We start from the raw sequence: 26,369 nt of genomic DNA on the forward strand, positions 1-26,369 counted from the left end.
CATCATAGTCTCTGGTTGCTTCTTTAAAGTATTGCACTAAGGAACAGGATGCCGTCTGGGACGTGTCCTCTGAGTATATCAGGGGATTTACCACGTCATCTGTCCTACAGACTCTGTGTGCTTGCCTTTCAATCTCTTTTCTGTATTTATGAGATGGAGGTGAAATTGGGATTACACATGACCATCAGATAAGGACAAAGAACACTACGTATATATTGTTTCACAACAAGTGCTGCTATCATCTTAGGATATGACACTTAGAAGTTAGCTAGATGATGTGTCTGCAGCAGAATGAATCAGATCCCCAACATTACAACAGCACACATGCATACACACCAATAGCATGGTGGCCGTTATGACGTACAGTATGTGACACTGCAGTAGGCTGGAGCTCCAGTATGGTGGCTACTAGGTATGTGGTAATCACAACGTAGATATGTTCTGGGTGGGTGTGCCCAAGGTGCCTCGGGCCAGGGGAGGGCTGTGCAGTGTGGTGCCACATTGACAGTGAGATGTGTAGTACAGAGAGAGACTGAGAGAGAGAGGGTTCACCGGGTGCAGAGTGCACACTGTACTGTACGGAGCTGTGAGTCACACACCCCATTGACGGCAGTGCAGTGGAGTCGGGAGGACAGGAGGAGGAGCGGCTGAGCAATGTCACGGCCATTAGAGATGGAGCAGCCAAGGCACCCTCAGCCGCTGCCGCCGGAGAATCATCATGGATCTGTCCTGGATCTAGTAGCCATTTATCTCCACACCACCCCCGACACCAACGCCTCTCCAAAGACATGTTGAGATGTTATTAGGCTCTGGAGGATGACTCATCGAAACGCTGTTTGATATCCTTCTTCATCTTTTGTGAGACTATTGGCTTTTGTTTGCTGGTTTATACTGTTGTTTATGATGCGTTTCTCTATTTGCTTGCCACTATTCAGTACACCTAGCAGTGAAGGGTGATTGAGCAGTTGTCAGAACAGAAAATTTGTACTCACTCCTGTGGAACAGGTGTTTTATAAAACAATATGCCTAGTATCATTGCCACAGAGTGTTGGTACACCAGTCTTTAATCAAACTCCTGTCAAGACGTTATTTGTTTTGACAGCCATCGGTTTGGTCCAACTCTGGTTGTGTATACTTATACTACATTACTCTGGGGCCATATGTATCAAACTACGATCAGCTACACCTGTCCATGTAATCTGATTCATTGTGATCTAAAAAGGCAAAACTGATCCTAAATCAGAGCTCCTACTTCGAGATGCTTGATACATACACGTCCTGTGCTGCCCCTCAGGGCCGCCTTGTCTAGCAGTGTTGGGTGATGCTGCATTTTTGCAGCCTTTGGCCTTTTCCTGGTGCACTGGATATGGCGGGTATGTAACCCTCTGTCTGAGGCGGCCAGCCCAGCGCTAGCAGGGCCAGAATAGAATGTCTCTTTCTTTACCTTTTCATCTTTCAAGAGGCTTATTACGGCTGCTTACAATGAAGTCCTCTATTAAAGGAACATGTCTGTACCCAATCTATCTGATTGGCTATTTTTAGAGTTTCTTATATAATGACAAGTAGCACAAGTTGTCTCTTGTCTGTCAACCCCTATAGGGGCAGACACAGGTGTCTGCGCAGGATCCTTAATGTCTTATAACTGGACCCTACTGGAGTGCAGTAACAGGAGCTCAAACTCGGTAACTGTGTTTGACATGCAGCCCGGTTGTGTCGTTGAAGGGACCTTGCCCGTGAGTCTTGGTTGAGTTGTGAATGGAGACAAGTCCTGTTGGTGGAAATCTATGGAGACGTCTCGTCTCGAGCCGCTGGGGAGATTGATGCATTAGAAGAGCGAGCAAAGAGCAGGCATGTTGATGCAGGAGAATGTTGGGAATGCTGATGTGCACCAGCAGCACAAGGCTGTGATAACCCAATGGGGGAGGAGGAGGGGAGGTATGTGTCTCTCAACATTCATCCATCCTGTTCTGATACTGAGGGAAGGGGTTGGCCGGAGGGGGAGGGTCTGTCATAGCTACATTTAATGTGTATGCATATGTGTGTGTGTATGTGGAGTCATGTTACCCCCGCTGTGCGTTGCTTCACAGTCGTTCTTCACTGGCTAGCTTTATGTCTCCCTCCCCGCCGTAAAGCTGCCAGTTGAAGAGCTGTTGTGGGTAACTATGACTACAGAACTCTGCAGATGGGGATGTTAAGACATGATTCAATCTAATTCAGGGCCCCTGATACCCCTCAGGTCAAGGACAAATCTACAGTTTTATACAGAGCAATCACTGAATGGAATTCTTTACTAACTCACATTTTTCAGGCCAAAAGTAAATCCACCTTCAAGAAAACAATAAAAGTACATCTAATGTGATCGACCGTATTACTGGACAGAGACTAGAGAGCATCTACTGAATATAAAATGTATTACCTGTCAGGTATTTTAATTGTATGTAATGTCTAATTGTTAAATGTTTATAATGTCTTAATGACAATTGCAATTGTTTGTAATGTATTTTTAGTTCTGTGTTGGACCCCAGGAAGATTAGCTGACGTTATGCCGTCAACTAATGGGGATCCCAGAGTCAAATTGAGGGTTGATCGATGAGGACATGTTTTTGCCTGAGGAGTGGGTCAAACAATGTGTACTAGCACTGGATCAAAACAGAGGGTTATTGAAGTAGTTTACAAATGATGAATCATAATTGTTACTGCAGGAGAATGCAAAATCATTTAGTTTAACGATTTTGTTTGGACAGTTCTTGCATTCTCGCAGACTAGGGCCACAACCTCGAGTTTCCAAGTATTGACTGCACTGCGGCTTTATGGGTAACAAATAAAACAGACATTGGAGCTGACAGCCTTCAGCAGGACTCCACTTCTTATTTATCACCTACACATTCTCCAGAAGGGCCACACTTTAGTCCAGAATCCAGTTCTGTATGTATGCACACTGCCAGTCCCAATTCACCCCTTCCTCTTGGACTCTAACCCGCTAATGTTTGCAGATATGTAAGGTGGAAGCAATATGGTGGAAGCTCCACCACTACACTGCTTATACCTATCCATATACTACAGATCTGCTAACGTTAAAGGGTTAGGTCCAACGGGGAGGGGTAGGGAGCGAATTGGGGCCAGCTGACCCAGTTGGCGTGTGTTGTCGATGTTACGGACTACCTGTCTGCTGAGATCTCCACCCTCAAGCAGAAGAAGTTCAACATGGTGACGTTCGCGGACATCCCGGGCCTGTTGAACCGGGACAGGCCTCCCTTTGATGTCAACTGCGCTATCACCTCATTTGGTATGATTCCATGACTCGCCCCCTTCTCTGGTGTGGCTTCACATACAGTAAATGCACGCATGCACACACACACACACCCTGATCACATCACATAGGTAGGACTGCATCACCTTGTGTAATCATTCTGGTATGTTGGTGGGTGGGTCTGTGGGTGGGTCTGTGGGTGGGTGGGGGGGGGTAACAAAGAGGATGCCTTTTGAAATAACTCTTAATCTTTTAGAAAATCACTCTACCTTGGGCTGCCTCTTATCTTTACGTGTCTCTCCAGGGGAGCAGGCAGACCTGGTTTTGTGTTCTTTGACCCCATGGGCCGGGCGCTGTGCAAGCGCACGCTCAACATCATGAAGAAACTTAGCGATAAGATTGCGTACAAGCTGCGATTCTACCTCAGCAAGGCAGACGAAGCCGGGAGGGAGCTGGACAGACAGGTCAGTTACTCTTTGATGTTCGTTAAACCTGTATCTAGATCTCTAGATCCCTCTGCTGTCCATGCAGTGACTGGGTCGATGTCTGTAAAGAAATTTGTTTATGCTACACTGCTCAAAAAAATAAAGGGAACACTTAAACAACACAATGTAACTCCAAGTCAATCACACTTCTGTGAAATCAGACTGTCCACTTAGGAAGCAACACTGATTGACAATAAATGTCACATGCTGTTGTGCAAATGGAATAGACAACAGGTGGAAATTATAGGCAATTAACAAGACACCCCCAATAAAGGAGTGGTTCTGCAGGTGGTGACCACAGACCACTTCTCAGTTCCTATGCTTCCTGGCTGATGTTTTGGTCCCTTTTGAATGCTGGCGGTGCTTTCACTCTAGTGGTAGCATGAGACGGATTCTACAACCCACACAAGTGGCTCAGGTAGTGCAGCTCATCCAGGATGACACATCAATGCGAGCTGTAGCAAGAAGTTTTGCTGTGTCTGTCAGCGTAGTGTCCAGAGCATGGAGGCGCTACCAGGAGACAGGCCAGTACATCAGGAGACGTGGACGAGGCCATAGGAGGGCAACAACCCAGCAGCAGGACCGCTACCTCCGCCTTTGTGCAAGGAGGAGCAGGCCAGAGTCCTGTAAAATGACCTCCAGCAGGCCACAAATGTGCATGTGTCTGCTCAAACGGTCAGAAACAGACTCCATGAGGGTGGTATGAGGGCCCGACGTCCACAGGTGGGGGTTGTGCTTACAGCCCAACACCGTGCAGGACGTTTGGCATTTGCCAAAGAACACCAAGATTGGCAAATTCACCACTGGCGCCCTGTGCTCTTCACAGATGAAAGCAGGTTCACACTGAGCACATGTGACAGACGTGACAGAGTCTGGGGACGCCGTGGAGAACGTTCTGCTGCCTGCAAAATCCTCCAGCATGACCGGTTTGGCGGTGGGTCAGTCATGGTGTGGGGTGGCATTTCTTTGGGGGGCTCTCCATGTGCTCGCCAGAGGTAGCCTGACTGCCATTAGGTACCGAGATGAGATCCTCAGACCCCTTGTGAGACCATATGCTGGTGCGGTTGGCCCTGGGTTCCTCCTAATGCAAGACAATGCTAGACCTCATGTGGCTGGAGTGTGTCAGCAGTTCCTGCAAGAGGAAGGCATTGATGCTATGGAATGGCCCGCCCGTTCCCCAGACCTGAATCCAATTGAGCACATCTGGGACATCATGTCTCGCTCCATCCACCAACGCCACGTTGCACCACAGACTGTCCAGGAATTGGCGGATGCTTTAGTCCAGGTCTGGGAGGAGATCACTCAGGAGCCCATCCGCCACCTCATCAGGAGCATGCCCAGGCGTTGTAGGGAGGTCATACAGGCACGTGGAGGCCACACACACTACTGAGCCTAATTTTGACTTGTTTTAAGGACATTACATCAAAGTTGGATCAGCCTGTAGTGTGGTTTTCCACTTTAATTGTGAGTGTGACTCCAAATCCAGACCTCCATGGGTCGATAAATTTGATTTCCATTGATAATTTTTGTGTGATTTTGTTGTCAGCACATTCAACTATGTAAAGAAAAAAGTATTTAATAAGAATATTTCATTCATTCAGATCTAGGATGTGTTATTTTAGTGTTCCCTTTATTTTTTGGAGCAGTGTAGTTGGTAAAAGATATATAATAAATATATTCTCCAAGCCAATATTTGTAGGATATATTTGCACGGGTGTTGTTATTTTATTGGCCGGCAAACCATGCCAATATATCCTCCGGCAAACCATGCCAATATATCCTCCTTTGAAGTGTGGTGGAAATGTAATATTCATTACATACTATACTGTTTAATTAGACATACAATGCTATTTTTACCTAGAGAATTGTCCATTGCTATATGTTAATATTTTTTTATTTTTTTATTTCACCAGGTAGGCCAGTTGAGAACAAGTTCTCATTCACAACTGCAACCTGGCCAAGATAAAGCAAAGCAGTGCGACAAAAACAACAACACAGAGTTAAACATGGGATAAACAAACGTACAGTCAATAACACAATAGAAAAAATCTGTATACAGTGTGTGCTAATTAAGTAAGGAGGTAAGGCAATAAATAGGAAAATAGTGGCGAAGTAATTACAGGCTTTCTTGTGTGGCTTAGTCATAAGACTGGGCTTACAGCTAAGAGACATTTGGGTGCGGCGTCCGCAGCATGTGACATCCCGTGGGTTTACTATCTACAGGAAGTCACATGTATGGAAACTTGCAGAAAGGAGCACATGATAGTGTTTTCTGTTGTGGATACAGTTAGACGATTGAGCCCTTTGGCTATCAACCTCATGCTATCTTAAATCTGCACAGACAACTAATTGTGTCATGTTGTGTCTTGTCTCTGTCCTTTCCCTTCACCCTGTCTCCCTCTGCTGGTCGTTGTTAGGTTACCTTTTCTCCCCCGCTTTCTCCCAGCTGTTCCTTGTCTCCTCTAACTACCCATTCACCCCGTTTCCCACCTGTTCCCTTTTTCCCTCTGATTAGGTCCCTATATCTCTCTCTGTTTCTGTTCCTGTCCTTGTCGGATTCTTGTTTGTGTTTCATGCCTGAGCCAGACTATCGTCATGTTTGCTGTAACCTTGTCCTGTCCTGTCGGAATCTGCCGGTCTATCTGAGCCTACCTATGTTTGGTTATTAAAGAAGCTCTGTTTAAGTTAGTTCGCTTTTGGGTCCTCATTCACTCACCCTAACAGAAGAATCCGACCAAGAATGGACCCAGCGACTTCGGATCCTCTCCACTCAGCCGTCGGGATCCAGGGAGCGATGCTAGGCAGACACGAGCAGGAAGTGTCTGCTGCTCGACATGCCGTTGAGACCCTGGCCACCCAAGTCTCCAACCTCACAGAACAGGTTCACCATCTCCGCCTCGATCCACCGGCCACTTCCAGGGCTTTCGAATCTCCGGAGCCCAGAATCAATAACCCGCCGTGTTACTCTGGGGAGCCCACTGAATGCCGCTCGTTCCTCACCCAGTGTGATATTGTGTTTTCTCTCCAGCCCAACACTTACTCCAGGAGCACTGCTCGTGTCGCCTACGTCATATCTCTCCTTATTGGACGGGCTCGTGAATGGGGCACGGCAATCTGGGAGGCAAGGGCTGAGTGTACTAACCAGTATCAGGACTTTAAGGAGGAGATGATACGGGTTTTTGATCGATCTGTTTTTGGGGAGGAGGCTTCCAGGGCCCTGTCTTCCCTATGTCAAGGCAATCGATCCATAACAGACTACTCTATTGAGTTTCGCACTCTTGCTGTCTCCAGTGGCTGGAACGAGCCGGCCTTGCTCGCTCGTCTTCTGGAGGGTCTCCGCGCAGAGGTAAAGGATGAGATTCTCTCCCGGGAGGTTCCTTCCAGCGTGGATTCCTTGATTGAACTCGCTATTCGCATTGAGCGACGGGTTGATCTTCGTCACCGAGCTCGTGGAAAGGAGCTCGCGCTCTCCGTCGCCCCCCTCTCCGCATCACTACCATCTTCCTCTGCCGGCTCGGGTGCTGAGCCCATGCAGCCGGGAGGTATCCGCATCTCGACTAAGGAGAGGGAACGGAGAATCACCAACCGCCTCTGTCTCTATTGCGGTTCCGCTGGTCATTTTGTCACTTCATGTCCAGTAAAAGGCCAGAGCTCGTCAGTAAGCGGAGGGCTACTGGTGAGCGCTACTACTCCTGTCTCTCCTTCAAGATCCTGCACTACCTTGTCGGTCCATCTACGCTGGACCGGTTCGTCTGCTTCCTGCAGTGCCTTAATAGACTCTGGGGCGGAGGGCTGTTTTATGGACGAGACCTGGGCTCGGGAACATGACATTCCTCTCAGACAGTTAAAGGAGCCCACGGCCTTGTTCGCCCTGGATGGTAGTCCTCTCCCCAGGATTCAGCGTGAGACGCTACCTTTAACCCTCACTGTTTCTGGTAATCATAGTGAAACCATTTCTTTTTTAATTTTTCGTTCACCTTTTACACCTGTTGTTTTGGGCCATCCCTGGCTAGTTTGTCATAATCCTTCCATTAATTGGTCTAGTAATTCTATCCTCTCCTGGAACGTCTCTTGTCATGTGAAATGTTTAATGTCTGCTATCCCTCCTGTTTCCTCTGTCTCTTCTTCACAGGAGGAGCCTGGTGATTTGACAGGGGTGCCGGAGGAATATCACGATCTGCGCACGGTGTTCAGTCGGTCCAGGGCCACCTCTCTTCCTCCACACCGGTCGTATGATTGTAGTATTGATCTCCTTCCGGGAACCACCCCCCCCCGGGGTAGACTATACTCTCTGTCGGCTCCCGAACGTAAGGCTCTCGAAGATTATTTGTCTGTAGCTCTTGACGCCGGTACCATAGTCCCCTCCTCCTCTCCCGCCGGAGCGGGGTTTTTTTTTGTCAAGAAGAAGGACGGGTCTCTGCGCCCCTGCATAGATTATCGAGGGCTGAATGACATAACAGTGAAGAATCGTTATCCGCTTCCTCTTATGTCTTCAGCCTTCGAGATCCTGCAGGGAGCCAGGTTTTTCACTAAGTTGGACCTTCGTAACGCTTACCATCTCGTGCGCATCAGGGAGGGGGACGAGTGGAAGACGGCGTTTAACACTCCGTTAGGGCACTTTGAATACCGGGTTCTTCCTTTCGGCCTCGCTAACGCTCCAGCTGTCTTTCAGGCATTAGTCAATGATGTCCTGAGAGACATGCTGAACATCTTTGTTTTCGTCTACCTTGACGATATCCTGATTTTTTCACCGTCACTCCAGATTCATGTTCAGCACGTTCGACGTGTCCTCCAGCGCCTTTTAGAGAATTGTCTTTTTGTGAAGGCTGAGAAGTGCACTTTTCATGCCTCCTCCGTCACATTTCTCGGTTCTGTTATTTCCGCTGAAGGCATTAAGATGGATCCCGCTAAGGTCCAAGCTGTCATTGATTGGCCCGTCCCTAAGTCACGCGTCGAGCTGCAGCGCTTTCTCGGCTTCGCGAACTTCTATCGTCGTTTCATCCGTAATTTCGGTCAGGTGGCAGCTCCTCTCACAGCCCTTACTTCTGTCAAGACGTGCTTTAAGTGGTCCGTTTCCGCCCAGGGAGCTTTTGATCTCCTCAAGAATCGTTTTACATCCGCTCCTATCCTTGTTACACCTGACGTCTCTAGACAGTTCGTTGTCGAGGTTGACGCGTCAGAGGTGGGCGTGGGAGCCATTCTTTCTCAGCGCTCCCTCTCTGACGACAAGGTCCACCCATGCGCGTATTTTTCTCATCGCCTGTCGCCGTCGGAACGTAACTATGATGTGGGTAACCGCGAACTGCTCGCCATCCGGTTAGCCCTAGGCGAATGGCGACAGTGGTTGGAGGGGGCGACCGTTCCTTTTGTCGTTTGGACTGACCATAGGAACCTTGAGTACATCCGTTCTGCCAAACGACTTAATGCGCGTCAGGCGCGTTGGGCGCTGTTTTTCGCTCGTTTCGAGTTCGTGATTTCTTATCGTCCGGGCTCTAAGAACACCAAGCCTGATGCTTTGTCTCGTCTCTTCAGTTCTTCAGTAGCCTCCACTGACCCCGAGGGGATTCTCCCTGAGGGGCGTGTTGTCGGGTTGACTGTCTGGGGAATTGAGAGGCAGGTAAAACAAGCGCTCACTCACACTCCGTCGCCGCGCGCTTGTCCTAGGAACCTTCTTTTCGTTCCCGTTCCTACTCGTCTGGCCGTTCTTCAGTGGGCTCACTCTGCCAAGTTAGCCGGCCACCCTGGCGTTCGGGGTACGCTTGCTTCCATTCGCCAGCGTTTTTGGTGGCCCACCCGGGAGCATGACACGCGTCGTTTCGTGGCTGCTTGTTCGGTCTGCGCGCAGACTAAGTCCGGTAACTCTCCTCCTGCCGGCCGTCTCAGGCCGCTTCCTATTCCCTCTCGACCGTGGTCTCACATCGCCTTAGATTTTGTCACCGGACTGCCTTCATCAGCGGGGAAGACTGTTATTCTTACGGTTGTCGATAGGTTCTCTAAGGCGGCTCATTTCATTCCCCTTGCTAAGCTTCCTTCTGCTAAAGAGACGGCACAAATCATCATCGAGAACGTTTTCAGAATTCATGGCCTTCCGTCAGACGTCGTTTCGGACAGAGGTCCGCAATTCACGTCTCAATTTTGGAGGGAGTTTTGCCGTTTGATTGGGGCTTCCGTCAGTCTCTCTTCCGGCTTTCACCCCCAGTCTAACGGTCAAGCAGAACGGGCCAATCAGACTATTGGTCGCATCTTACGCAGTCTTTCTTTTCGCAACCCTGCGTCTTGGTCAGAACAGCTCCCCTGGGCAGAATACGCCCACAACTCGCTTCCTTCGTCTGCGACCGGGCTATCTCCTTTTCAGAGTAGCCTCGGGTACCAGCCTCCGCTGTTCTCATCTCAGTTCGCCGAGTCCAGCGTCCCCTCCGCTCAGGCTTTTGTCCAACGTTGCGAGCGCACCTGGAAGAGGGTCAGGTCTGCACTTTGCCGTTATAGGGCGCAGACTGTGAGGGCTGCTAATAAGCGTAGAACTAAGAGTCCTAGATATTGTCGCGGTCAGAGAGTTTGGCTCTCCACTCAGAACCTTCCCCTTAAGACGGCTTCTCGCAAGTTGACCCCGCGGTTCATTGGTCCGTTCCGTATTTCTCGGGTCATTAATCCTGTCGCAGTTCGACTTCTTCTTCCGCGATACCTTCGTCGCGTCCACCCGGTCTTCCATGTCTCCTGTATTAAGCCCGTTCTTCGCGCCCCCGCTCGTCTTCCCCCCCCCCCCCCCATCCTTGTCGAGGGCGCACCCATCTACAGGGTCCGCAGGATTTTGGACATGCGTCCTCGGGGCCGTGGTCACCAGTACCTTGTCGATTGGGAGGGGTACGGTCCTGAGGAGAGGAGTTGGGTTCCCTCTCGGGACGTGCTGGACCGTGCGCTGATCGAGGATTTCCTCCGTTGCCGCCAGGTTTCCTCCTCGAGTGCGCCAGGAGGCGCTCGGTGAGTGGGGGGGTACTGTCATGTTGTGTCTTGTCTCTGTCCTTTCCCTTCACCCTGTCTCCCTCTGCTGGTCGTTGTTAGGTTACCTTTTCTCCCCCGCTTTCTCCCAGCTGTTCCTTGTCTCCTCTAACTACCCATTCACCCCGTTTCCCACCTGTTCCCTTTTTCCCTCTGATTAGGTCCCTATATCTCTCTCTGTTTCTGTTCCTGTCCTTGTCGGATTCTTGTTTGTGTTTCATGCCTGAGCCAGACTATCGTCATGTTTGCTGTAACCTTGTCCTGTCCTGTCGGAATCTGCCGGTCTATCTGAGCCTACCTATGTTTGGTTATTAAAGAAGCTCTGTTTAAGTTAGTTCGCTTTTGGGTCCTCATTCACTCACCCTAACAAATTGCCTTTTACACACTATCTGCTGACTGGCACGTATACAAAAGAGTGTACTTCTCTATAAAAGCTGAGAACCGACACTGTTCGTTGGGCCTTAACTGCCCAACTGTTGAAGTGCATAGTTAACTGCTCAATTTTTACAAATATTATAATAATGTGTTGTTTGAAAGAATCTGCAACCTCTCTTCCTTTTGGTTAGAATCACCACAACAATTGGCGATGAGGATGGGACGCTAACTCCGCTTACTGATCGTTCCTGAGGAGACCGAGGTTAACTGCGCACAGGGGCTACAGTAGACGCGGCTCAGGGTAACCACATTCAGATTAAGCGCAGCAGAAAGGGACCTGCCTCCGACTGGCAGGGAGCGTCAGTGAGTGGATACAGTGGTTCCTCCTTTAAAAGTTGCAAACTTATACCGCGGGACTTAGAGGTACCCATCATCATGGCGTCATTGCTCCAGACCACCACAAGGGGGAGTTACAGCACTCATTATGCATTTGGGTCCCAAGGTTTTTATATGATATAGATATAGAGTGGTTTCAATGACGAATTTGACGCGAGCTACCCGTCCCTGGTGACTTTCTTCAGCAAAGAAGGCTAACATAACATTACGGGGGAAGCAAATTTAAGTAATTGTAACATCATAACCAGTCAAGCAAAAAAATGTACAATTGAGAGGAATATTTTAGTTAATGTAGAGACAAACGACTGTGCATATTTTTTTGTCATAAAGTTAATTTACAAAAATCGCTATTTAGCAAGTTAGCTGACTAGCTAACATTAGCCAGCTAGTTAGCTGGTGTTATGACATGAGTATGACATTCTAATTCGTGTTGTTTAATGTTTTAGGGACTCCTGAGAAAACCCGCAAACCAGGCTGTCATCATGAGACACAGTGGAAAGAATCCAGCTAGCTAAAGCATTTACTGCAAATTGAATGTACAATTGTGTAAGCTTGCCTTGCCGTGCAATGCAGCGGAAGTAACATAGCTAGCTAACTATTTAACGGTAACTAACTCACTTTTGTACATCGCACTGGTCCGTGCAATTGACCTTACTTTAGCACCCAAAAAACGTAATACTTCCAGATCAACTGTAATATCAATACCATTGTAAAGCACAATTTCTCCCCTCTTTAACAAACCAATGATGAGACCTTCATGATGCCCATCTCTGCATGATTCAAGAAGGCAATGAGCTCCGTCGGGTCTTTTTAAAAATGGCAGGTGGGGAAGCGAAACCTACTGCATAAAGGGGAAACATATTTTTTCACCTGTCCAACTTATCACCTTATCACCTCTAAAATGAAAATAAAACACTGTAAAGAGTTTATATAACTTGTTATTCCATACCTATTTGTAGGTTTGTGTCGAATTTGAATTGGGTTTTTAGGGCGGCGCTAAAGTTATCTTCAGAAGTAAACAGCGGCTTTTGAGAGTCATGATGGCTTGCAGTTATGACGCAAAAAATGACTAGGTAATGTTATCCCCCTTACCCTGTCCTTTTCTTATTTTTAAGCGGTGAGATAAGCGCTACACCTGGTGGAGAGGCTGTAAGACACAGAATTAGTTGGTTTACGTGTGCTGTACGTTACGTCATGACACGACACAATTTAAAGTACAGCGTTGGAGTGGTCCGTTTTTTCAACTTTCACTCCAATACCATTGATCCATTACCATGTCAATCAACACATGAATAGAAACGTAGTTCACATCCCAGATTTTGATGTCAACACAGTTGCTGCAGTCCCATTAGTTTTCATTGCAGCCTCGTTTGAATGTCGTGGTTGCTCAAATTTGTACGGAATGGGGTTAGTCACCATTACTTGCTTATTGTGTAGTGGAGGATAAGAATAACTGTATGCCTATGGATGTGTAGCTAGCTACAGTATGTAGCCGATCTGTGTATGGTCCCTAAAATGTTAGGTTCTGAACTAATATTCATACCAATCTATGAACCTCAGCTATCATAGTTGTTGCATCAACTTCAAGTCTGAATGGCATTAATGAAGCCTATGGATTGAGTAGAATATAATAACTTTATTGTGCCAAGGATGCAAGTCCTATATACATGTACTGTAGTTATTACCACGCATGAGATCCCAACATTGAAGCCTGTACATTGAATATATTCACTGATCATGTACTCTTCCTTGGCAATTAAAGGTGCAGTTCAGGTATGAATCTCTGTGAGACATTCTTTTTCAGTCATATCCAATACCAGGTGTATCAAACTCCATTCATTGAATGATGCTCTGTCTGCATGTATGTACTACAATTATACACTTCAACAGTGTTTACCACTTCTGCACCTGGGGCATCAATGATTACCCATTGTAGCTATGCAATAGAGAAGAAACGTGATTTAAGTAAAGGCTGATTTGTAATTCATATATACAGAAATACACCTATTCATATCTAACTCCCTTCATCTGCATTAATCTGATGACACAGGATAGGTGTAGTATTCCAATGAGATACTTAATTTCAACCAGTGGAGAATGTGAAATGCTTTATTGAAAGTTCATTATCTAAGTTCAAGCTATACTTCAATGCACATATGGTGTGCGTTATAAAAAAGGGGAAGAAATAGGAGGTGGGGAGAGAGGTGTAGAAGACAGGAAACAAAAGAGGTAAAACAGAGGAGCAGGGAAGACAGCATATGATGAATGAATTACAGTGCTACCCTAATATTCTCTCAGTTCATCTCAATTACATAGTGTCTCTTGCGGTGTCTCCTAACCAGCCTTGGGCTCCCAGTCGGCCCAAAGGTTATCTTAAGAGCGGGTGAGGTGGCAATGACGGGACTGGCTTCCTCTCTCACATCAAAACATACCTGCAGACGAGAGACAGATGGATAGAGAGAGAGCATGATTAAGCTTTTTTTTTATTTTATTCTAACACGGTCAGTCATCATAATCATCAGGAGGTGAAATGCAAAACTGACCTTGGATCATTAACTCTGGGACTACTGCATCTCTATCTGTATTTCAATGTAAAGCATCTCTTTAATAATATAAGTATAATATCCCTTATAACAAATAGTGATAACATTGGATAGATGCATGTGACAATAGCAGGATCATATCAAGGATAGCGTCACAAATGAATATAAAAATATCACTTAATAAAGGTTGATTATGACTTGATCATTTGAATCAGCTATATACAAAAATTCATCAGCAAAAACAAACATGTGCACCCCTTTGAGTCCCCAGGACCAGGACTGAGAACAGCTGCTCTTCATTGGGACCTCTTCATCTGCAGACAGGCTTTCACAGCTCTCTGTATCTGAGGACAGAAAACCTCACGAGAACTAGACTACACAAAAGTACCTGCTCTCTCTAGAATAGCCTAGTCTCTCACTTTGACAGCTGGGCCTGCTATCCTTTCACCCTCCTCCAAAAAATACAAATGTTTGCCATTATCAAGAGTTAAAACAATACCCTACATGGTGTAGGAGGACAGCACCTAAAAAAAGATGGAGACTCATTACTAATCGAAGAGCCTGCATGTATATGTCCTGATATCCTGAAGATATCAGTGGTACTATAGGGTTCACTTGACGTTGCAGCACAGCAAGATTCTCAGTAGACAGGGGGCATGGGATGTCAGGAACAATGACCCCATTGTCAGTGTTTCCAGATTCCAGAATATCCTCCTGATAAAGCAGGTCCTCTACCTGCTGAATCTGTAATTCTCAAAAGATAAATCTGGCAGCAACAGGGGCTTGATAGTCCAGTGAAAATGGCTTTATGTTTATGTGGTGTAAATCTTAAAATTAGCAGATGACATATTAAGGGTTTTTAAATTAATGCATGTGAGACAGGTTCCATGTACAACAAGACAGGCAGAGAGGAAGAGAGAAAAAGAACATAGAACAGTTTAATTACCTCTGGTTATGGACACTTTTGCCAGCAATAAAGCTTCCACGGCCTGTTCCTCGGACAGTGAACATACATCTGGCAATATCTACATTTTCGACCCCTTGATCAGCTCGCACTCTGAAAGTAAAGAAAATATATGAAAACAATAACTGAGAAATGACCGTCCAATTTAAAGCAGCAGATGTCATTTTCAGGATACGTCAATACAGCACAGAAAGCTTAACACCAGACTGGTATTGTGGTTGTTTATTAGGTGATGGGAAATATGCAATATGCATACAAGTGGGAGCAGGAACAGAGTATTTTTGCCAAGCAATGCTACGAAGCTGGATCATTCTGGCAATGATACATGCACCATCTACACACTGCAAAGACTCCTTAACTCTTCATCATAGTACACGATGGCCCATTGATTGGAGACTTCCTTTGACCATTCTAAAGCCCACATGGGACATCCTTGCCTTAATGTCCCTCACTTTCTGGTCTAACTCTTCATCTGACACATCAGAATAGTATTCCCTGACAGAGATATTGTGTTCTTTCATCCTTCTGTAAAAAAAAAGCTAACCGTTACACTGTCATGAAATATGATTGTATATTGACTATGAAACAAATAGGACATGGCCTACTTATGAGTTGCCATGAAAGAAAGTTACATGAATTCAAATGAAAATGGCGATAGCAGGCATTCGTAGCTAAATGTTTTGGGTTAGCTTGAGAATAATAATTGCATGATTTATCATTCTACGGTATGTATGTATCTATGTAATATAGGAGAATGTTATGAACCGACACTGAATCGTAGGAGATAACTACTAGCTATGTAGAAGTTGGACGGAAGAACGCCCAGTGCTGCTTACCTGAGATGCCATCATCACACAGTCCTTTGTAGGTTTCCGCTATGACTTCCTTTGTGTCGGAAAGAAAGGCTGAACAGTATTGGTTGTAATCAAAATGACACTCAAAAAAATGGCCAAAATGGAGGGTGGTTGATAGCGAAATTAAATTGGAGTTTTGTTTTCAAATATATTTTTTGTTCTCGAAATATTTGGGGGGAATAAAATGCATAAAGTTTTGCGCTCTATTTCTAAATATTTGATTGCAAAAAAATGTTTTTACTTTGAAGCCTCGTTTTTGCTTACAGAACAGTTATTTTTGATTGAAGATAAAGTTGGGAAGGGGGGCTAATAGCTGAACAATAGACTATTCAACCTTTACTAAAGAATAGTCTAATAGCCGAGCTAGGTGTGAAAACCCTCCGTCCTATCACAGACAAGATTTGCCCTAACGACCAAAGGGAGTTAGAGTACTGATTATACTTTTGGGTCCCAATGCACTACTGTGTCTCTAACTGACAATGAATGGGAAATATAAAGCAAATAACAAACTGATAATTGTGCACAACTTCAAATGAAACAAGCAGGGAGCAGGTTTTGAACCCTCAACCTTCTTGCCTGAAGTGCAGTGTGCTATCGACTGTGCACAAAAAGAATGCTCAAGCTGCAGAGTCGATAGAGCGCATCCTCGCGGTAGCTTGCTACTCAATGTAATAAAGTAATGACTTTTCAAATAGGTTACCTTACACGTTATGCTGGCTGACAATTTGTTAGCTACGCTGTCCTTACGAACCACATAGCATATCATTACAGCAGTATGTACCGGTATGTTAGCTCTCCACCTAACGTTAGTAGTTATACATCAACCTTGACAGTATATTAACTATAGGCTATCTAACTACCCAATGTTTATTGACTTGATTATTCCCATCATTCTTAGCTTAGCTAAATGGTATAGTCGTTGTGTGTTCTCAATGGACATTCGGGTGCTTTCATAAATTTGCTCTGGCTAGCGAGTAAAATGGTCAGAGTGGTCTCATTTGTGTCTGAAAGTAGCTAGCAAGCCAGCCAACGTTAGCTTGGGTGCTTGACTGCCATTGTAAGGCCAGAACGCTCAAATCAACCCTACTCCTCTGCCCGAACATCCAGTGTGCGCTCCAAGAGCGAAACAGTCTGAATTTACCCAGAGGGTTTTTCGTTTTTCATGGAATAGAAACACCATAATATTAATCAAATTAATTAAGCACTTATCAGTCAAAAGTTTGGACACACCTACTCATTCCAGGATTTGTATTTATTTTACTATTTTCTACATTGTAGAACACATATGGAATCAGTTAAGAACAAATTCTTATTCACAGGACAGCCTACTCCTTACTCCCCATTGGGGAATTGGACCCCGGTCTCCCGTCCAGTCCACACAACACAGGGATTCTGTCACGTTCTGACCTCTATTTCTGTTGTTTTGTATTTATTTAGTATGGTCAGGGTGTGAGTTGGGTGGGCAGTCTATGTTTGTTTTTCTATGTTTTGGGGCATTTCTATGTTTTCGGCCTAGTATGGTTCTCAATCAGAGGCAGGTGTCATTAGTTGTCTCTGATTGAGAATCATACTTAGGTAGCCTGGGTTTCACTGTGTGTTTGTGGGTGATTGTTCCTGTCACTGTGTTTGGTGTCACAGGATAGGACTGTTTTGCGTTTTCACATTTCTTGTTTTTGTTAGTTTGTTCATGTGTAGTGATTTATTAAAACATGAATAACCACCACGCTGCGCTTTGGTCCGCTTCTCTTCCTCCTACAGACGAACGCCCTTACAGAATCACCCACCGCAACAGGACCAAGCGGCGTGGTAACGGGCAACAGCGGCACAAGGAGGAATGGACTTGGGATGATGTGTTGGACGGCAAGGGTTGCTACACATGGGAGGAGATCCTGGCGGGAAAGGATCGCCTTCCATGGGAACAGGTGGAGGCAGCGAGGAGAGCAGAGGCAGCGAGGAGAGCAGAGGCAGCCGGAGAGAGGAGCCGGCGATATGAGGGAACACGGTTGGCAAGGAAGCCCGGGAGTCAGCCCCAAAAATTTATTGGGGGGGGGCTAACAGGGAGTATGGCTACGCCAGGTAGGAGACCTGAGCCAACTTCCTGTGGTTACCGGGGGGCTAGAGAGACCGGGCAGGCACCGTGTTATGCTGTGGAGCGCACGGTGTCCCCAGTGCGGGTGCACAGCCCGGTGCGGTACATTCCAGCTCCGCGTATCGGCCGGGCTAGAGTGGGCATCGAGCCAAGTGCCATGAAGCCGGCTCTACGCATCTGGTCTCCAGTGCGTCTCCTTGGGCCGGCTTACATGGCACCAGCCTTGCGCACGGTGTCCCCGGTTCGCCTGCATAGCCCAGTGCGGGCTATTCCACCTCGCCGCACTGGCAGGGCGACCGGGACCATTCAACCGGGTAAGGTTGGGCAGGCTCGGTGCTCAAGAGCTCCAGTGCGCCTGCACGACCCGGTCTATCCGTCACCACCTCCACGCACCAGCCCTCCGGTGGCAGCTCCCCGTACCAGGCTGTCTCTCCGGCCCATCCTTGCAGGGGCTCTCTCCTCTCCAGCGCTGCCGGAGTCTCCCGCCTCTCCGGCGCTACCAGAGCCTTCCTCCTCTCCAGCGCTGCCGGAGTCTCCCGCCTGTTCGGCGCTACGAGAGCTACTCAGTCCGGCGCTTCCAGAGCCTTCCTCCTCTCCAGCGCCGCCAGTGCCGCTCGTCAGCCCAGCGCCGCCAACGCCGCCCGTCTGCCCAGCGCCGCCAGTGCCGCCCGTCAGTCCGGCGGTTCCAGAGCCTTCCTCCTCTCCAGCGCCGCCAGTGCCGCCCGTCTGCCCAGCGCCGCCAGTGCCGCCCGTCTGCCCAGCGCCGCCAGTGCCGCCCGTCTGCCCAGCGCCGCCAGTGCCGCCCGTCTGCCCAGCGCCGCCAGTGCTGCCCGTCTGCCCAGCGCCGCCCGTCTGCCAGGAGCCGCCAGTGCCGCCCGTCTGCCAGGAGCCGCCAGTGCCGCCCGTCTGCCAGGAGCCGCCAGTGCCGCCCGTCTGCCAGGAGCCGCCAGTGCCGCCCGTCTGCCAGGGGCCGCCAGTGCCGCCCGTCTGCCAGGGGCCGCCAGTGCCGCCCGTCTGCCAGGGGCCGCCAGTGCCGCCCGTCTGCCAGGGGCCGCCAGTGCCGCCCGTCTGCCAGGGGCCGCCAGTGCCGCCCGTCTGCAAGGGGCCGCCAGTGCCGCCCGTCAGCCAGGGGCCGCCAGTGCCGCCCGTCAGCCAGGGGCCGCCAGTGCCGCCCGTCAGCCAGGGGCCGCCAGTGCCGCCCGTCAGCCAGGGGCCGCCAGTGCCGCCAGTCAGCCAGGGGCCGCCAGTGCCGCCAGTCAGCCAGGGGCCGCCAGTGCCGCCAGTAAGCCAGGGGCCGCCAGTGCCGCCAGTAAGCCAGGGGCCGCCAGTCAGCCAGGGGCCGCCAGTGCCGTCAGTCAGCCAGGGGCCGCCCGAGCAGCTGCCCCTCTGTCCAGAGCAGCTGTCGCCCCTCTGTCCCAAGCTGCTGCCGCCCCTCTGTCCCGAGCAGCTGCCCCTCTGTCCCGAGCAGCTGCCCCTCTGTCCCGAGCAGCTGCCCCTCTGTCCCGAGCAGCTGCCCCTCTGTCCCGAGCAGCTGCCGCCCCTCTGTCCCGAGCTGCTGCCGCCCCTCTGTCCCGAGCTGCTGCCGCCCCTCTGTCCCGAGCTGCTATCGCCCCTCTGTCCCGAGCTGCTATCGCCCCTCTGTCCCGAGCTGCTATCGCCCCTCTGTCCCGAGCTGCTATCGCCCCTCTGTCCCGAGCAGCTGCCCCTCTGTCCCGAGCAGTTGTCCCTCTGTCCCGAGCAGCTGCTTCACCTCTGTCCCGAGCAGCCCCTCTGTCCAGTGGGGTCATTGAGAGGGGTGGCCATGGTGAGTAAGCCAGGGAGGCGGACAATAAGGCGGACTAAGACAATGGTGAAGTGGGGTCCGCGTCCCGCGCCAGAGCCGCCACCGCGGACAGACGCCCACCCAGACCCTCCCCTATAGGTCAAGGTTTTGCGGCCGGAGTCCGCACCTTTGGGGGGGGGGGGGTACTGTCACGTTCTGACCTCTATTTCTGTTGTTTTGTATTTATTTAGTATGGTCAGGGTGTGAGTTGGGTGGGCAGTCTATGTTTGTTTTTCTATGTTTTGGGGCATTTCTATGTTTTCGGCCTAGTATGGTTCTCAATCAGAGGCAGGTGTCTCTGATTGAGAATCATACTTAGGTAGCCTGGGTTTCACTGTGTGTTTGTGGGTGATTGTTCCTGTCACTGTGTTTGGTGTCACAGGATAGGACTGTTTTGCGTTTTCACATTTCTTGTTTTTGTTAGTTTGTTCATGTGTAGTGATTTATTAAAACATGAATAACCACCACGCTGCGCTTTGGTCCGCTTCTCTTCCTCCTACAGACGAACGCCCTTACAGATTATTTCGTTAAATAGCCCAGTACTGTACTACCGACCGTCACATTATACAGCTCCATATTTTCTGTTCCATCCTAACAGATTTTTCATTTTTCATGGAATAGAACACCATAATATTAATCAAATTAATTAAGCAAGTAACAGTCAGAAGTTTGGACGCACCTACTCATTCCAGGACTTTTCTATATTTTTATTATTTTCTACATTGTAGAATAATAGTGAAGACATCACAACTATGAAATAACACATATGGAATCAGTTAAGAACAAATTCTTACTTACAAGGACAGCCTACTCCTTCCTCCCTGCCGGGGGATTGGACACAGGGACTCTTTAGCTAAATAGCCCAGTACTGTACTGCCGGCCGTCACGTTGTACAGCGCCGTATTTTCTGTTCCATCCTAACGGAAACCCAGAGGGTTTTCTGTTTTTTTCTTGGAATAGAAACACCATAATATTAATCAAATTAATTAAGCAAGTACCAGTCAAAAGTTTGGACACACCTACTCATTCTTGTATTTTTCTTTATTTTTAATATTATTTTAATTTTTAACAAATTCTTATTTACAAGGACAGCCTACTAATTTCTCCCGGTCGGGGGAATTGAACACGTGCCCACCCCGTCTCTGGTAATAACAATATAAAAGACTAGGTTGGTGCCCCCCCTTGTCCTGGTATCTCTATAATACCTCAGGATCTTATTCTGGGGGAGATCTTTCTCTCTCTCTCTCTCTCTCTCTCTCTCTCTCTCTCTCTCTCTCTTTCTCTCTCTTTTTTTTTTTTTTTTTTTTTGGAGGACCTGAGCCCTAGGACCATGCCTCAGGACTACCTGGCCTGATGACTCCTTGCTGTCCCCAGTCCACCTGGTCATGCTGCTGCTCCAGTTTCAACTGTTCTACCTGCGGCTATGGAACCCTGACCTGTTCAGCAGACGTGCTACCTGTCCGAGACCTGCTGTTTTCAACTCTCAAGAGACAGCAGGAGTGGTAGAGATACTCTGAATGATCGGCTATGAAAAGCCAACTGACATTTACTCCTGAGGTGCTGACCTGTTGCAACCACTGAGATTATTATTATTTGACCCTGCTGGTCATCTATGAACATTTGAACATCTTGGCCATGTTCTGTTATATTCTCCACCCGGTACAGCCAGAAGAGGACTGGCCACATGGTTCCTCTCTAGGTTCCGGCCTTTCTAGGGAGTTTTTCCTAGCCACCATGCTTCTACATCTACATTGCTTGCTGTTTGGGGTTTTAGGCTGGGTTTCTGTACATCACTTTGTGACATCAGCTGATGTAAGAAGGGCTTTATAAATACATTCGATTGATTGATTGACTATCAAATCCTTCTCAAAGATGCTCTCTGGTGGTCAAACAAGCACTAACTTGAATTAACAGAAAAAATGTCTGACAAAGAAATAAAGTGCCACAGAATGCTGCGGTAGCCCGCAAGGTGTGCCACAGTATTACACAACTTTTAAAGGAGGAACCACTGTACGCCATTCCGAACATAGGTGTTAAGGGTGAGACTGATTTTCTTAAACACAACCTCGAAATGGTGAAAGTTAACTTCTAAAAGATCCTGTTCTAGGAACAGGTCATGCATGTTAGAGATGCCATTCATTCAGTGACTGGATATGCCATTCGAACATAGGAGTTAAGGGTGAGGTTGATTTTTTAAAATACAACCTTGAATTGGTGAAAGTTAACTTCTAAAAATTCCTGTTCTAGGAACAGGTCATGCGTGTTAGAGATACCAGGACAAGTCCTGATGAAAGCGTTTCCAGAATAAGATCCTGAGGTATTATAGAGATACCAGGACCATGTCCTGAAGTAATATTCCATAGGTTACGATCGTAAGATGTAGATGCATGAGCTATGTTAAGAGAAAACAGGACAAGGTCCTGATGAAAGTGTTCCAGGAAAAGGTCCTGAAGAATTAAAATGTATTCCTGCAGGTTAGAAAAACACTGTAAAAAAACAATTAATTAGTCAGTGTACTGGTAAAACAGTTGGTTATAATTGGGAAACCAGCCATACATTTAAACTCTACACGGAAATGTGCATAGGAACTACCATGTGGGCACAACATTTAAAATTACACTGAGTAATTAAAAAATATTTTGATGATGAAAAAAATACTATTTTAAAATTATAAGAAAGGAAGACGTTCCAAACCAAATAGTGTTTTTTGTGTGGTTTTGTTTTGTTTCCTGAGTGTGTGTGTATTGACAAAATATTTATATTATGTACAGACGATGGACCCTAATTTTGGTAATATGTGTTGTCAACAACAGTGATATCTTAAGCATGATACTGGTATAAGACATTAGGTCTCCCATATTCTCAAGTAGTAATTTGGCAGATGCTTCAGTATCGGTTCCATTAAAAAGCACAAATACCTAACATAACTACTCTCCGGGGAAGTGGGTATCACTACCTTGGAAAATTGTTAACATTGGCTTATATTAAAACCATGAGTGAGGAAATCTGAAACTCTGGACACCATTGAGAGAGGCGCAGAAATAACCATTGTAGAAGAGGTCAACTATAGCAAAGCCATAGAGTCACTTGAAGAAGCGCAAGAGCATTCTACCAATTCGGCTCAAATATGGGAAAAAAATCTAATCATGGATAAAATTAAGCAGCATTTCCCTGCTGACAGAAAATTCCAATTTAATAAGGTATTCAGAGATGCTATTGTGAATTGGTATAATTATATAAAAGAAAAATCCAAAGCTCAATACACCAGCGTTTTGATGTTAGCATTCTATCAACAAAAAAATAAAAACCAATAAAACCAAGATTAGTATATGTACTCAGTATAACTGCACTATTTGTGAATTAGATTGAGTATGTAGTGTGCTTATTGGTCTTAAGATACAAATTCAATGATTTCATTAATTATGACAGATGTTAAGAAAAATGTTGAGCAATGTTTTAAAGGTATAACTTTTAAAATAAGTTACGTTATGTTGGCTGACAATTGGCTAGTTATGCTATCCTTATGAACCGCATAGCATATCATTACAGCAGTATGAACCAGTAATATATGTTCGCTAGCTACCTAACGTTAGTTGGCTACTAATACATCAAACTAGCTAGTATATTAACTATATGCTATCTAACTACCCAACGGTTATTGACTTGATTGTTCACGTCATTCTTAACTTAGCTAAATGGTATAGTTGTAATTTGGGTGTCTCTAGTCTATTTTACCATTACCTTGTGGGATACAATTATTTCCTTATGGAGTTATGAAAAGTTGTAATTCTAATTAGATTTGTTTTTCTAATTCATTTAATTTTGATTTAACAGGCAGTGATGTTGTTTTAATTACCGGTCTCCTGGGGCCTTTTGGTAAATATGCAAATAGATTTTCTTCACACGCCTGCCTGAAAAAGGGAAAAAGCTATGTTGGTAATGGTTGACAGTTATTCCAAATGGATTGAAGTTTTTCACATCTCGAGTGATATGTGTATTGTTTTGGCCCACCTCTAGTTTTATATGAAGATTGCTGTTGTTGTTGTTTGTTTGTTGCTGTCTTGCTTCCATAACAAATCTCATCAAATTGGGTCTGCTGTATGGTCGGGATGTCTCCCTAAGGATTGGCACTCTAACTCCCTGACCCTGTAACTTTGCAGTGAGATCGCCAAGATGATAGAGAAGTATAAGCCAATTTGGGGGAAAAGGGTTTAAACTGTGTATTCTTATTCTCTTTGAGATTTGTTTTAGGAATCTGCATAAATAATATTGGTAGTAGTAATAATTTGTTATACAGTGAATGATTTGTCTGGATTTCCTGAATCAGAAATGCCCTTAACTAAACTGTTGTGCTGGTCTGTCCTCTCTCAATGTTATGGCGAAGGTGACCACAGATGGTATCTAGATTACCTTGACTAACCTGTACCGCAGCACATTGACTCGGTACCGGTACCCCCTGTATATAGCCTCGTCATTGTTATGTACATTTGTGCTACTTTATGATTTTATTTTAATTGTCATTTTTTAAACTTTAGTTTATTTAGTAAATATTTTCTAAACTCTTTATTTAACTGCATTGTTGGTTAAGGGCTTGTAAATAAGCATTTCACCTGTTGTATTTGGCGCATGTGAAGAATAAAATTTGATTTGATTTGAAATAGGCATTTTAACATCATAGATTTAGCTGATGGCAACTTGTGGAATAGACACCGGTTGGAATGCGGTTTTAACCAATCAGCATTCAGGATTAGATCCACCCGTTGTATAATTTTTTGAAATACAGTGCATTCTGAAAGCATTCAGACCCCTTGGCTTTTTCCACATTGTGTTACATTACAGACTTATTCTAAAAAATATTTTTTTTAAATTCCTCATCAATCTACACACAATACCTCATAACGACAAAGAAAAAAACAGGTTTAGAATTTTTTGCAAGTTTATACAAATTAAAAAACAGCACTAATGTCATGAACAGGCTCATAGCCCTTAACAAGGAGGGAGACAACCCGGAGTAATGAATAACAAAAATATATTTATTGAATAAAATAAACTATGGTGAGTGTGTAGTCATTAATCAGTAGTGTAAGTAAGTAGTTGCTTGCATACATGGTGATAATGACAGGTGTTGAGAGGTGCCAAAACAAAGAACACAAAGAAACATGAGCCTAGGTGTGTCCCATTTTCGCTGATGACCCTCCCGGCTCCGCCCACCAAAATCCTATTAAGGCAAAAAAGAGCAAAGAGAAAGAATTCGGCAGACAGAGTGGGAGGGTCATCTGTAGCAGGGCAGAAATTTGACTTACTGACTTGTTGGAAAGGTAGCATCCTATGACGGTGCCACATTGAAAGCCACTGTGCTCTTCAGTACGGGCCACTCTACTGCCAATGTTTGTCTATAGCAATTGCATGGCTATGTGCTTGAGTTTAAACACCGGCAGCAACAGGTGTGGCTGAAGTAGCCGAATGCACTTATTTTTGAAGGGGTGTCCACATACTTTTGTATGTGTAGTGTCATCCTCAGGCATGAAATGTGCTACTGTGTACATGTCATCTGTATACCATTCTCAACCTATTCCTACAGGGGAAACTATACAAGGAGTATCTCGCGCTGTGTGCGGCTGAATTTGACTTCTGATATTGGGGGGGACTGCCCTCTTCAATTCAAACCACAAACCAATGGGATTCAAGTCAGAGGACTGAGATTGCCATTCAAAATGTAGATTTTGTGGTCAATTATCAGTTTTTTGTGGATTTTGATGTGTGCTTGCGGTTATTGTCTCGCTAGAAGATCCACTTGCAGCCAGTGTCAGCCTCCTGGCAGAGACAACCAGGTAATTTTTTTAATGTATTTATATGAGATCACAGCACCGCCTGGATTTTGATAAATGGCATTGGCACTTGGATTGGAACTGGTGCTATGGTCAGATGACATGAAAATAGAGTTCTTTGGCCACGCACACCAGTGGTGGTTTTGGTGTTGAAAAACAGAAGCATCTGGCCTTAGTCATCTTTGTTTTCTGTATTATTTTGTTTATTTCAGGGTGTGACATGGGGGATTTATGTGTTTTGTCTGGTCTAGGGGTTTTGTATGTTTATAGGGCTGTCCTTTCTAGGTAGTTTTGTATGTCTATGGTTGCCTAGATTGGTTCTCAATTAGAGGCAGCTGTCTGTCGTTGTCTCTGATTGGGAACCATATTTAGGCAGCCATGTTCTTTGGGTATTTTGTGGGTGATTGTCTTCTGTCTTTGTGTCATTGCACCAGATAGGACTGTTTCGGTTTTCACTTTTGTTGTTTTGTATTTTGTAGTGTTCTCGTTTATCGTTGATATTAAAGATGTTGAACACTAACCACGCTGCATTTTGGTCCTCCTCTCCTTCAGCAGAAGAAAACCGTTACAGAATCACCCACCAAAACAGGACCAAACAGCGTGGTGACAGGCAGCGGCAGGAGGAGCAGCGCAATCAGGACTATTGGACTTACTGGATGGAGATGGACCCTGGACGCAGCCGGGGGAATATCGCCGACCCAAGGCAGAGCTGGAGGCAGCCAAAGCGGAGAGGCGACGGTTTGAAGAGGCAGCACGGAAGCAGGGCT

The 26,369-nt window shown here is 46.4% G+C and overlaps 1 protein-coding gene and 1 long non-coding RNA gene across 2 annotated transcripts; both read left to right on the top strand.

Annotated features, from left to right (window-relative positions):
- The first annotated feature begins 3,147 nt into the window (after window positions 1-3,147).
- On the top strand, window positions 3,148-13,285 carry LOC110525345 (uncharacterized). Its single transcript, XR_005052029.2, has 4 exons — window positions 3,148-3,286; window positions 3,555-3,714; window positions 11,298-11,407; window positions 11,949-13,285. It is a non-coding gene; the product is annotated as an uncharacterized LOC110525345 (long non-coding RNA).
- A 4,142-nt stretch (window positions 13,286-17,427) lies between these two features.
- Window positions 17,428-25,409, top strand: LOC149982780 (uncharacterized). The gene is made up of 2 exons (XM_090239398.1): window positions 17,428-18,784; window positions 25,356-25,409. Exons 1-2 carry the CDS (start codon window positions 17,573-17,575, stop codon window positions 25,407-25,409), a joined length of 1,266 nt encoding a protein of 421 aa, XP_090095524.1. The 5' UTR covers window positions 17,428-17,572.
- Window positions 25,410-26,369: the final 960 nt, after the last annotated feature.

This window comes from Oncorhynchus mykiss, chromosome 6, assembly GCF_057628025.1.
Source record: "Oncorhynchus mykiss isolate SJ-2025 chromosome 6, ASM5762802v1, whole genome shotgun sequence".
Classification (NCBI taxonomy): domain Eukaryota; kingdom Metazoa; phylum Chordata; class Actinopteri; order Salmoniformes; family Salmonidae; genus Oncorhynchus; species Oncorhynchus mykiss.